Below are 13,742 nucleotides of genomic sequence, written 5' to 3' on the forward strand. Positions count from 1 at the left end.
AAGGGAGTTGTAATCCCAAAACATCTGGAGGGCTGAGTTTGCCTATGCCTGGTCTAGGATCAACCTTTATCTTCTAGGTCGATGACTTTTAAAAATATTTTTCTTCCCTCAGTCTTTTACCTGGCCTGCTCCTGTTAGGATTAGAACAGATCAAAGGCCCTTAGGAACACAGGATGCTAAGCCCATCTAGCTCTGTATTCTGACTGGCAGGAGTTCTCCAGAGTTTTGGGCAATGAGCTTCAGCCCTCCTGACGACTTAGCCCCAGCCCCAGCCCCAGCCTCGGTCCCATCCACATCATACATTTAAAGCGCATGGCTTCCCACAAAAAATCCTGAGCTACAATTTTCAACACTCTGTACAAATTGCAGTTCCCATGATTCTTTGGAAGAAGCCATGTGCTTTAAATGTATGGTGTGAATGTGACCAAGCAGGCAGTAGAGTTAGATATTGCTAGAGGCTTTGCTATTATTATCTAATTCTTAACAACGCAATCTTATGCATGTGTATTTGGAAGTAGTCTCTCTGTGTTCAACTACTCCTTAGTATGCATGTTTAGGATTGCAGCCTTGAGTACTGAATATAGACTGGTTTCAAGTTTACCAGATTCTAATGACACTATTTTCCTCAAACAAATCTGCTGCAGGGTAAAATAATGTACATTCAAGCGCCGCTTCCTATCCACAGTTGAAACCAATGTTCAGATTTTGGTGCATCATTACCATACTGGAATCCAGCCATTACACAAAGATAGACGATTGTTACTCCTTCTATAGGATAAATGTCTGTTTGTCTTAAAATATTACATCACACTTACTTATACAGGTTCTCCAATGGTGCAGTTAAAAAGACAGCTGCTGCAAGTAAATTGTTGCAATACTTGTGTATTTTATAAATACGACGATTTCTGTCTTTTTGTGGGAACAACAGTTCTTGCACAGAACTGCAAACTGACCACAGCATGCTTTCACAGGTCATCAGAATTGCTATAACATCTATTCTGTAAGAGACAAAGCAAAAACCCTGAAATGAATCGAGGCATGCGATTCAACCCATTCCATCAAGTAATCTGCTACAATGCAGAAAGGATTTTTATATACAAGTGATCTCTTTTACATTATTTAAAATCATCAGGAATTTTAAGTAATAATAATATAATCTTGTCCCTGGCACAACATTCCCAAAGTATACCCAGAGCTCTCATGTTTCACTTTCCCCACGGATTTCAAGAAATGAAGATTATCTGTGGATTAGCTCCCTCCATAGATATGAATGAGGAAGGAATTCACCATTTGCACTGTTATACATGTGCAAGCTAGGATTAGAATTTGCTAAAATTTGCAATTTTATCCAATTCTGGATACACCAAATAAAACATTACAACTAAATATATTTTAATTTCTCTGTTCCTTACACCTGTTATAAAATGAAAATTAAATATGTTCTTTTTCTGTTTTCTTCAGAACTTTTTATCCCCAGTTCTTAACAAATTTCAGAAACAATACTGAATATGAGTGGAATACATTTTAAATAATTTATATATTCATTTGATTGTTTGCTTTATAATATTTAGACACACATATTTTCTTTTCCAAAAAGGAAGGTAAAGGTAAAGGGACTCCTGACCATTAGGTCCAGTCATGACCGACTCTGGGGTTGCGGCGCTCATCTCGCTTCATTGGCCGAGGGAGCCGGCGTACAGCCTCCGGCTCATGTGGCCAGCATGACTTAGCAGCTTCTGGCGAACCAGAGCAGCGCACAGAAACGCCGTTTACCTTCCCACCGGAGCGGTACCTATTTATCTACTTGCACTTTGACATGTTTTCGAACTGCTAGGTTGGCAAGAGCTTGGACCGAGCAATGGGAGCTCACCCCGTTGCGGGGATTCGAACCACCAACCTTCTGATCAGCACATCCTAGGCTCTGTGGTTTAACCCACAGCACCACCCGCAAAAGGAAGACATTAGTTTAAATATTCATGGCACAATTTTATATAAAGAGTTTTGGAAACTGGCGCCCTTTCCCCATTCCTTTAGTATACAAGTTCCATTTTATATTGATTTCTCATCATGGGCTCCAGATGTGCTTTCTGAGTACCCTCTCTTTTCTCCCAAGATTTCTTTGCCACTTGTCCCATCTCCCATTGTTTCATTATGGTTCCTCTATTATTACTTTCTTGCTTTTGTATGAACATGCTATATTATGATAACGAGTATATGCCAGAAGCTGTTTAAGTGTTACATAGCTACCAGTTAACGTGGTACTGTAAATGTCTTTGGCATGACAATGGAGGAACAGTGAGTTGTAAAAAAGGATTGCAAAGACTCTGGATACAACCTACATCCCACTGGCATTAATGACAAAGCTCACATTTTGATTGTAATAGGGCAGGATTGCTATCCAAACAATGTATACATCTGCCTATCAGATTTTCAAGAAGAATGAATCAATTGTCATGATTTCAACAAAAAGCAAATAAAGTACAGAATCTGCAGAGAACAGCAGAAACAGATCAGGACTCAAATACCCTAGCAGCTGAATTTGATCATACTTCTAATTCCAGAATTAATATTAAAAGCCTGCTCTGCTACACAATAGAGTATGTATGCTCTCATTCTTCTTAATTATAAAGAAAATTAAATCTAGAAATCACTAGGGTGTTTCCATTCTTTATGTATGCTTACAGACAATAGTCTAAGTATTTTCATATATACTGAAATCTATAAATCCTCTGTATAATGAGGTTATACACACAAGCAACCTTTTGACAAATAAGTTCCTTTGTAGTTTTTACCTAGATGTTGGAAAATATGTGACATTTGAAGGTTGGATCTGCTTTAGTCTACCATGTTATTTTTTTGTAAAAATAAAGCTTTGTATATTGCACCATATATATTTATTTTGTAGCTTTTACTTCCACTGCTAGTTGCTTCCTGTCATTAGCCGTTTTTATCATCTCCTTGGTGAATATCATGCCCACAACTAACCTTGGAAACATATCACATATTGAACTTAAAGGTTAAAAGCTGCAGTATGAATGATCAAAGGCATACAATTTTGGTGAACACTGAAAAGATACGCAACTACAGTTTGGACTAGAAAAAGCACTTTTTCATGCATGAAAAACAAATTTCCAGGGAGATATTATATTGTTTTTAGAACAATTCACAGCAAACCATGGGCTCCAGCAGAGCTTCTGATTTACAGTAAGCACATAACCTTGGACAAACTGATGTCTCAACTATAGTATTTTAAATCAAGCTAACTTGTTTCAATAAACCACAGTTTAGGAGAGAGGTTGCCAATGAGGTGCCTATAGAAGAGAAGCAACGGCAGCTCTGAAATTTTCCCTTGAAGTACTCATGAAGTCTCTCAGCCACCCCTTCTACTCACTATCCCTTGGTCATGAGGTGGTTTAAGCTGGTTACCTTCTTCTCCCTTGAGAAGTACAGAGAGCTGCAGGAGAGTGATGATTTTTCATACTTCCTCTTTCAACTCCACGGGTTTCTTAAGTTGGATCTACTGGATCCAACTTTTACTTATATTACTTGGAAAAGCGAAGAATATGTATAGGGGGGGGTGCGCGGAGTCACTTTCTGTACCTCTGTGGGGAAAGTGGAGAGAAATTGCCAGAGGGGACATGGCCCATAGTTCTCACCAAAATGTCCAAATGTATCCACAGGCCAAAAAATGTGGTGTTCCCCTAGTTCAGGTTTGTATGCCATGTTAACCTAAAACAGAAGCAGATGCTTCTAATCTCATCACAGCTACACCGGGGGAAAACGGAGGCATGAGTTTGCAAGCCAAATGCTCACTGTAGCTTGTTTGTGTATCCCTAACCCATGGTTGTATTGTTACATTTGAATGCAGAAGAGTTTACTTAACATTCACAGAGTAAAAAGTTCAGGCACAAAACAACAATGCTTAGGCATAAAACAAAATTAACCTTCTATAAACGATTGGATGACTTCTTAAGTCTTGTGCTTTAGACAAAACTTTAAATGGATTTATTTCAACAGGCTTTTAATGTGTAATTTCTGCTGCTTTTTAAAAACGTTTTTATATTCATTGCTTGTTAAACTGTATAGTTTTGTTAGCTTGTATTGTCTTTAATAAGATATTTCATGATTATTTCATCTTAATTTATGTAAGTTGTTCTGAATGCTCAATAAGCAGAACAGGAAACAATAATAACACATTCACATCACCCACAGTGCAAAATTCAAATCAATCATTACCTTATCTGCGGTGTTCTCTTGTAACTGGGCTGGGCCTGAAAATATCTGCAAGCCAGGAGTGCCAAGGATTCCTCCAGCACTTCTGTTAAAATCTCCTGGGCTAGCACAGGAGGTAGAACAGTCCATAGATCATGATGAAGAGCACAGCAGAAATAATGCCACATCTGGATGGAGAATGAGCATCTTTCCCCCTGGCAAAACCAACAAATGTTAAACAATAGAAACCCATCTTCCTGAATGTCAGGTTGGAATCAGTGAATCTAATCCATTCAGGCCGAGAGGAAATAGTTGAAAAGTATGAACTGCTGAATAACTAGACCAGAAACCTTGCAAGATGCAAAACATATTTCCCCTCCCAAAAACAACTCATGTCTTGTTTCAGCTGGGAAAGCAGTTTTCTTCCAAAACCACAAACATTTGACCTACCATAAACTTACCTTCCCCAAACCTATTTTGGATAAGCATGCTGTACTGTGTAGTTACTAATTTACGAAATTGTGTACAAGTACTCACCATCTCTGCTGTGATCAAGGGCAAATCCCATTGTAAACGGCTGACCAACCATGAAGCAGTTACTCTTATTTAGACTCTTAATTGCTACTGAGAATAACTTTCTATGCAGCTGTCACCAACAAGTTAATACATCTCCAGGTGCTCCAACTTCTTCACTGAAGGCCATAAGTAGATGTTTTCCAAATGGGGCATTTATATCCACATTACAAGTTGAGTTATGTTTTATGTAGCACAGGTAACTCAGGCTGAAGTTGTACACATTCTTACCTGGGAACAAGCCCTATTGAACAAAATGGGAACTACTTCTGAGTAGATATGCATACAATTAAAGTACCCTTTGGAGGTACACGTGGCAAAAAATTAGAGGATCCTTGCTGAGAGCCTTAATCCTACCACAATATAAGAGAAAGTACCTACAGACCAACTGAATGAGTTAACTTACACACTTATTTGCCTACATTGATAGATTATAGACATTATAATCCAACAACCTTTAAATACAGCCAAAGAGTTGAAAGTACACCCAGTGTTCCTTGCTGAATGTAAATGTTCATTCATTGCTATAATTATTTTTAAAGATCCTTTAGCTGTTTTATTATATTTTAATAATACCAGAAACAAATATAGTAACAGTCTAAACTCTGTGACAATTTTATGCCTCTGCAGATTTTTTTTCATATAGCAGAGATTATTATAATTTCCTGTCTGATATGCAACATACTATGAAGTTCTATTATTATGGGTCACTATAATGAAGCATAACTATTTTTGAAAAAACCTTACCAGTGAAGAGCTCTGCAAATAATGCTTCCAAGATTAGCATCAAATTAAATGATTTATATGTGGACATTATATTAATGTTTTATCATCCATTTTATAATATACAGGTAAAGTCATTAACTGTTGAACATTTGCTGCAATAGCATTAAATTATCAGTAGGCATTATGAGTAAACATTGTTAAAATAATAGTAATATGAATAAATAAATAGGGTGATATCCAATATTAATCATACTCAGAGTAGACTCACCGAAATAAGTGACCTTCAGTAATTTAAGAACACTGATTTCAATGGATCTACGTTGTGTATGACTTTGTTGGATATCACTTTTCTTAGAAACTATTTAATAATTTATGAACCATTTTGAAGCCTTTTTAATTGAATTCAGTATTTATTTATTTTTTAAAGTATTTACAATACATTTAAATATACCAGTATATTCTACTGGGTATATATCCTATACTCGGTTCATTGTGTTTTATGTAGTTATTTGATATTTAATTATCTGAAACTTCTAATATACCAGAATATATATTGTTCTTATTTAAATTATATTATTTCATATCAAAGTAGATTCTTGGTAATAAATAGAATCCTCATTGAGATTTACAGGGAACCTTTTCCTGTTTGCTATTTGTTGTTATGTCAAAGTATCTGAATGGGTAAACATCTGCTATTTTTGCAAGCTTCATACAATAAAACAGATGTGGGCTTTTATTTAAATTGTATGTCAAGAAACAGGCAGCTGGGCAGTACTACATAAGCCACTCAGTATTATCTACAAATAGACAACTTTATTTTTGACAACTAGAAAACATACGTTTTGGAGATTGCAGCAGATGTTTGTTTCATTAAAAGCTTTATTTCAGTTTGGTAGCCAAGCAGGTATTCCATCTATTTAGTTTGTGAGATACTGCACTAGATTGTTTTCACATCACACCACAAGCTACTGCAAACTATATCTGTTATAGAGTGCAAATCCCCACTGCCCACCTTGGTTGTGGCATTAACTATGGTTCAGCTATCCAGAGTTTGAAATTAAGGTTCACTGTCATTTTGAAATATTTATATTCTGTAAAGAAGACAATGTCAGAATTACTACACTTCACATACTAGCTAATTATTTTATCCACCAAGAAATACTGAGCTCAGTGCATAGCCATGGAAAAATTCATTGCTCCAGTGAGTGTTGATTGGTCATGCATCCTTGATAGCAGGGCTGGCCCACCCATGAAACAAGATTAGGTGGTTGCCCCAGGGGGCAGATATGGGCCTGATGAGCACACTGCCACTGCACTCCGTGGGTGCCCCCCCATGCTGCCTCCTGCTCTGCAGGTGCGTCCTGCTGCTGCCTCTGCCATGGGTGCACCATGTGGGGCATGGCAACACAGTAGGGCTATACCTGTGGTGGGGCACACCCACCATGGCAGAGCATTTTTCCTCAAGTGGCAAAATGTTACAGGCCAGCCCTGCTCCCAAGCAGCAAATCATTCAAAGGAAGCAGGCAGCTGCTTCTACAGGTGCATATTTTGGGATCATAGTAAACTATAGTTATTTTATGTATATACTTTCTTGCAATACACTGCAGTTCATTTATGGCACAGTAGTTTGGAACAAAGTTTGGAAGTTACTTGATTCAACCAATTGGGGACATTTAACAGGAGTGTAGATAAGACAATAATTAATTCATCTGTTTTAAAAATGAAGAGTACTAAAAAGCACACAAAGATGTACTCATACCAGAATGTAAACATCTAAAACGACTCAATATTGTTTTGTAATTACATAATATTATAGCTTGGCCTTTATTCATGACCATTGCTGCATGCACATAAAGCCCATTGAACTCAATGAGGCATATGCACACATAGTTGTTATAGATCAGCAAGCTTAAAATGTAACCTTGATTTCAGGTAGTATTGAACCTATGTTTCAAATTAATCAAGAAGAAAACAAAAGAAAGAAACATTTGTGTAAAAGGAAAAGCTAGTAAACTTAACATCACACCTCATAAAAAGCTTTGTAGTCATCCCAGTAGTGACTCTCGGCATCCTGTAAAATAGTTGTAGCACAAATTCTGATGCAGTAGTTTGTAATTTGAAACTGAAGAACACTGATCAATTCCTGATATTGCTGGAGAGGCATTAGGAATACGGGCCTGTTCAAATGATCAAAGAAGGAAAGATTTAAGACCAGTGCAGTAGGAGGTAACAACCCACAGTTGTACAAATGGTTTGGATTATTAAGTATCAATCATTCATTTCCTCTTGATTCTTGAATCTAAACCTACACTCACGTTAAAATCTGGTCTTTGTTACAGAGGCTCTTTGAAAATCTACTTCTACTGTTTTACAAATGTGTACTATACTACTTAGGCAAACAGCACCGTCAATCTACTGCTAAAACAATGTGCATATAAATGATTGGATCACTATTATTGAAATGCAATGTACAAGTATAAGTGGTACTTCTAAACAATACTTAAGGGATAGTTCTTTTTATTTAAAAAAGTGGTCCGGTAGGAAAAATGCCAAACTGTTTGATACATATACAATTATTATAAAAATATATACTATTATCAAGGTTAGCACAATAAAGGTTAGCCTCTTCTGACCAGGGTGGTGGTTCTGCTGCTACCCCCTTGCCTTCTATTCCCACCACCCCATCCTCCTCTTTGCACCAGCAGTGGAGCTGTTCTCCTCTTCCCCATGCCACCCGCACTGCCTATTCTTTCTGCCACAGTGTCTTGTTCTGAGGAAGAAGCAAGAAAATCCTTCCTGAAAGCACAACATTTCAGATACAGTGGCAAAGAGGGTGCCTATGCCAACACCACAGCTTGCTACAACAGAGGAACTTTATAATCCAATTTATAACCCAACACAATAAGGGGAGGGGATAAAAATAAGTGAGGCAAGGTTATCAAGCACCCAATAGCAGCTATTTCAACTACACATAGGCTTAGTTTTATTTGGGGATGTGGATTAAGTGAAAGGCAACACTGAAAATGTGAATTTTGAGGAGGAATTTAGAGAAGATGGTGCAAAAGAAACTCTCAGGAAGGAATTCCAAATCTAAGGTGAAGAAAGGGAGAAGGGTTTTGAGACAGAAGCAACCTTCTGAAGAAGTCAAGGCCACAGGAAAGGACCTGGTGAAAAATTGTGGCAGAAAGGTACAGTAAGTCAAGCCCACGGAGAGCTTCAAAATGGGGGGGGGAATCCAGTGAATTTGTGTTGAATGCAGAAGCTGCTGAAGAAGAACATCACATAGTTTGAATTTCAAGAGAAGTGAATGATTTTAGCAGCAGAGAAAAAGGAAGAGTAACAACAGAAGAGGAGAGAAAAAGACAAATAGAGTAATAAAATGACATTTGACTAAAGTGGTATGGGGGAATTGACATGACATTAAAAAAAGGTAAAGGTAAAGGACCCTTGACAGTTAAGTCCAGGTGCAGATGACTCTGGGGTTGCGGAGCTCATCTCGCTTTACAGGCCGACAGAGCTGGTGTTTGTCTGCAGACAGTTTTTCCAGGTCATGTGGCCAGCATGACTAAGCTGCTTCTGGCGAAACCAGAGTAGTACACGGAAACACCGTTTATCGCACTTCTTTTGGCATGCTTTTGAACTGCTTGGTTGGCAGGAGCTGGGACCGAGCAACGGGAGCTCTCCCTGTCGCGGGAATTCAAATCGCTGACCTTCTGAACAGCAAGCCCAAGGGGCTCAGTGGTTTAGACCACAGCGCCACCCACATCCCTGATATGACATTACCCTCTCCCCAAATCTGATTTATATGTAACATATGTATGTGTGTGTGTGTGTGTGTGTGTGCATGTGCATAATATTATTTGTAAGTTGCTCCATGACAAAAAGGTTTCTGGGAAGCTTATAATAAATGAGGAAGGAAAATAAAAGGAAAATAAAACTCACCACATCCACAACATTCAAACACAATTTGAAACCCAAAGTGGTCCAGACTACATGAATAATTTTAAAGGTCTGGATGAAGAAAGACAAGGCTGGAACTCTTCTGTCTTAGACAAAAGTTTTAGATGCTTCTTTGAAGTTACAGTGGTGTACAGAGTGAATGCTAGATCATAGTAAACCAGGATAGAAAGAGAAAAATTCAAGGCACTGGCAGTAAACAGCACATTGTCTTAAGCTGTTTCTTTTAAATATATTTGTGGTATCACTGAAATGGAATTGTTTGATTTACTGGTATTTATGGGTGTTTTAATCAATACAACAGACTCACTTTCTAGTGGTATCTTTCATTAGATGCTGATACATATTAAAATGCTGATAGACATGCACTGCTGTGGAGAGAATAGTATACAAGTTCTGAAGTGGAGCTCTGGAAGGGACATCTTTACTTCTCTCCTCCAACCTTGTCAGGACAGCTGTTGCTACTTTGCAGCAGGCCTCTACAAAGTTTGCTCTAATTTCCTGGAGAGACTCATCTCTGCATGCCAGAGCCAGGGGAAGCAACATGTCAAGTTCCTCCATGATGTCAGAACAAAACTAGGAAAATAAATGTGACATCCAGTTAATTTTATACTGACAGCATTATTTATACCTGTACAGTACGACAAATACTGCATTTGGCAAAAGACAAATGTAAGCTTCATATTGTTTTTACTTCATTATATTAAAATGGACATGTATACGTGAAAAGCTGAGACCATGTAAGTTGAAGCTAATATTTGCCAAATTTATCTTTTAAAAAAAAACCCAGGAACAATTTAACTAATGAGCAGAAGCCCTGTATGAGCACACAGGGGAAGAAAGAGGGGGGTCATTCCTCTGGCAAGCTGAAATGTTTGCCCTGATGTAATGATGACCTTACCAGATTGAATTCCTCCATTGACATAGTTCCTATATGAAGAACTCTGTGATCTCCATAGATGCACACATTAACTTCTAATCAAGTGTCAAAACAGACAATAATAGTGGTTGTTTTTGAGCTCAACTCCCTCTAAGTCCAAGCATGTTACATGAAACTCATTGATTTGATTGAGATTTTCATATAATGGTTATAAGTGACTGAGTCCTGTGCACCTAGATATTTAATGCTTTTTTACTCCCTCTTCCGCCAAGTGAATGAAGAGCACTGTTTACCAGATGCTTCAGTCAGGGCAGGGCGGTAGCTTCTAGTATGGGCATTAAACACATACTGTAGTGTGGTCACACAGTTGACTCTAAGTACAGCTGCCATAACTCTTGCCTTCACTTTATAAAAAAAAAAAAGTATCTTTTTATAAGCATGCACCTGGAACCCTAACTAGGTAGGGAAACTTACTCTCTACCCCTTTTTACTGCAGATTGCCCCCTCTTGACATGCTTCTCAGAAGAGAAGCGGCAGTCACAGTTTTAACAAGTGATGTGGTTGCAGACTGCTTTGTTCCAGAGAAAGCCTCAAAAAGAGTCAGTTTATTCATTCAGTCATATAAGCGGTAAAACTCTACCTGGACAGCATCATTTCAGGCTGCAGTTGGATAAATTGAATGTTTGAATGCTATCCCACAAGAAAATCTCCCTGAACATAAAAAAGGACATGAGGAGGAAGACTGGGCTGAACTGTTTTCCTTGATGCACTTGCTTTGTATGATAAGAGAGGTTTTTTGTTTAAAGATGAGGTGGTATTCAAACATGTAATACAGTCCAAGACAAGCTTTGCAATTTAAACTGACCGTAAGTGTGGAAGGAACTGGAGTAGAAGAGACTACTCCGGGTTGAGTTGTTTTTAATCTTCAATCCCCAGTACACAACTCCATGAATCAGGCTTTAATTTTTCTCCCCCTGTAGCTTCAGATCTGAACCCCTTTTGCCCCTGTATGTTTTTATGGTTTTATATTCATTGCATTTTAGACTTTTCGTAGTGAACTACTGATGTATCTCAGTCTCATCAATGCGTCTTCACCTACAAAATTAATTTCTTTGTGGGACAGATATCTAGGCTATTTGCTAAAATGGATACATTTTAAAAGTATTAAAATGGATACATATTTAAAGTTTCTTAGAATATATGTTGATATCTATAAAGCACTATTAAACAATTTAGCACAGGTTTTCATTCCATGTATTTGACTCTTAAAATACTGGACGTACAAGTACTTCAATGCTTTATGGGTAAACAAACCCGACATTCTGTAATCCCCTTAAAACTTCAGATCTTTTGATACATGCCTTTGAAATTTGTTTTGGTTGTTCTTCCTCGTGGACTACTTCCCTGAGCTCCTTCATGTGCTGTACCTTTACAATATGCATCACATAGCAGGCAGCTGAAGTGTGTTCATTCTGCTCATGTTGAAGAATTTTATTGGAAAAATCTTCAACTGCAATTGTTATACAGTGAGCTACTGAAGAGGACAGGTCTTTAAATGCTTTTCTCCAGCCGAAATCTAGTATGGTAGTCTGAAATATAGAAGTATACAGACAAAATCTGAACAGTCAAATGTTTCTGTTTCAATTATACCTAAGTTGATCAAATGGTATACTGAAGCTCTTTGTATACTTAACACACAATACACTTGGAACTGACCGACTCTTTTCTTCTGGATGTGGTGTGAAGCTGTTATTTGTGCTGTTGTGTTATGCCTCCTCTCCCATTCATTTCACAGGGGTCCATATAGGAAACATTTTAGGTAGCTTCCCACCTTCACCACTACCCCGCATCATGTCCCTCCTCATTCCACTGGTATGAAACTGCTTTTGTAAACTTGCCAGAGCCCAAGCTTCAGCAACTGTCAGAAGTGTTTGGCGACTGACTTGGAAAATGGGTGGTCCGGATTAGCTGGCAAAGCAGGAACGTTTAACATTGCAAAATTTTAGATGGTCAAGCCTTTTAATTTGCTATTCATTCCCATACCCCCACCCCTTGTTCTTTAAAGTTTAAGGGCAACAGCCTGCTCAAAATTTCCTTTTAGCCTCTTTAGTAATTACCCCACAGTTCCAGAATATGCTTTGGATGGTGTACAAACAAACCCACTGATTATAGCTGAGTAACTTCTTTGCCTTATTCAGGTTCCTTTACTTAAAATGATCAGTTCACACATAATACAAAGAGAAGCAAGCCAGAAAGGGGAAACTCAAACTAAACTCACAACTCAGGAAAGCCACTCAAGTCCTGCACCCAGATGTGTGTTTTTCTTCTCAGTAGTGTGGGTATTAATTAAAGGCTGTTGCTGCTGCCTATGCCAAAGTGTCTACTTGCACTTCTTCAGAGAAATAATGTGAAGTGTTTTAATGCTATGGAACTGAGATTCTACTTGCTGTAATATCTATGTTCTCTGGCTGCTGTAGATGCTATTGCAGTCAGTTTTATTGTTATATTTCTTTTGTATATTAAATGTTTTACTGATGATTCCATTCATTATAAAGTGTTTCAACCAAAGCTGGTGAGACAGGATATAAAGAAAATAAATAATTGTATCCAGCTGAGTCCCTACTAAGGGAAATCTTTTTGATCCAACTGAGGCTCCCATCAGTAGAAGCAGGGATTGAGGCAATTTGCAGAAACTGCCTCTGTCCTCTGCAGCTCTCCATGCCACCTCCCATGCTGTCCCAAAGCTACACACATACCCCACCACACACCCAAAGCTTCTGGAGGAGGGGGACATTGTTCAGCTGACAAAATTGTCTGCTAGATCAGTCTTCTGTCACCAGGGGACAGCAGTTGGATGGAACTCTGAAGATTCATGATGTTTTGATGATGTTTAAATAAAGGAACAACGTAGGTAAGAACTGCAGAGTTTGGGTTTTTTTTCTCAAACAGAAACTTGCTTTTGAAAGTGAGGGACTTTTGTGAGGTGCAATAGGTATCTGTCATGTAAAGACAAAAAGTAAACATTTTCACTGGTAAGCCCTTACAGTGTCACCAGTTTTTTGGATCCCAGCCCTAAAAGCTGAGAATAGCAATTCAGTTCATTTCTTCAGTAATCATCTTTGTAATCCATTTGATGCCAAGCTTTGTTTCATTGATGATCTAAAATGTTGTACGTGTATATAACTTGGACTCTTGATACTTGGTTCTTGATGAACTGATTACTCCCCTATGTGTTCTTTATTCAGACTTATTAAGTTGCTGATAGTTGTTTAAAACTATATTTAAAATGTGATAGAACCGATTCATTAATTTTGGTGAGATGCAGCTCAAAAGCAATATATTTTACTGCTCAGACAAAGTGGGAGAAGAACTCCCCTCACTCATATGCTCCACA

The 13,742-nt window shown here is 38.1% G+C and overlaps 1 protein-coding gene across 4 annotated transcripts in view; it reads right to left on the minus strand.

Moving 5' to 3' along the window:
- Positions 1–13,742, minus strand: part of KIAA0825 — a 165,405-nt gene that overhangs the window by 123,831 nt on the left and 27,832 nt on the right. For all 4 annotated transcript variants that reach the window (XM_082191339.1, XM_082191342.1, XM_082191341.1 and 1 more), the window contains 5 exons: positions 11,710–11,937; positions 9,779–10,044; positions 7,538–7,688; positions 4,237–4,427; positions 816–998 (listed from right to left, as the gene is read on the minus strand). In XM_082191339.1, the coding sequence (XP_082047465.1) occupies positions 816–998; positions 4,237–4,427; positions 7,538–7,688; positions 9,779–10,044; positions 11,710–11,937 (1,019 nt within the window). The remainder of the gene's footprint in view (positions 1–815; positions 999–4,236; positions 4,428–7,537; positions 7,689–9,778; positions 10,045–11,709; positions 11,938–13,742) is intronic.

Source organism: Podarcis vaucheri (genome assembly GCF_965113315.1).
Source record: "Podarcis vaucheri genome assembly, chromosome: 11".
In the NCBI taxonomy this organism is placed as follows: Eukaryota; Metazoa; Chordata; class Lepidosauria; order Squamata; family Lacertidae; genus Podarcis; species Podarcis vaucheri.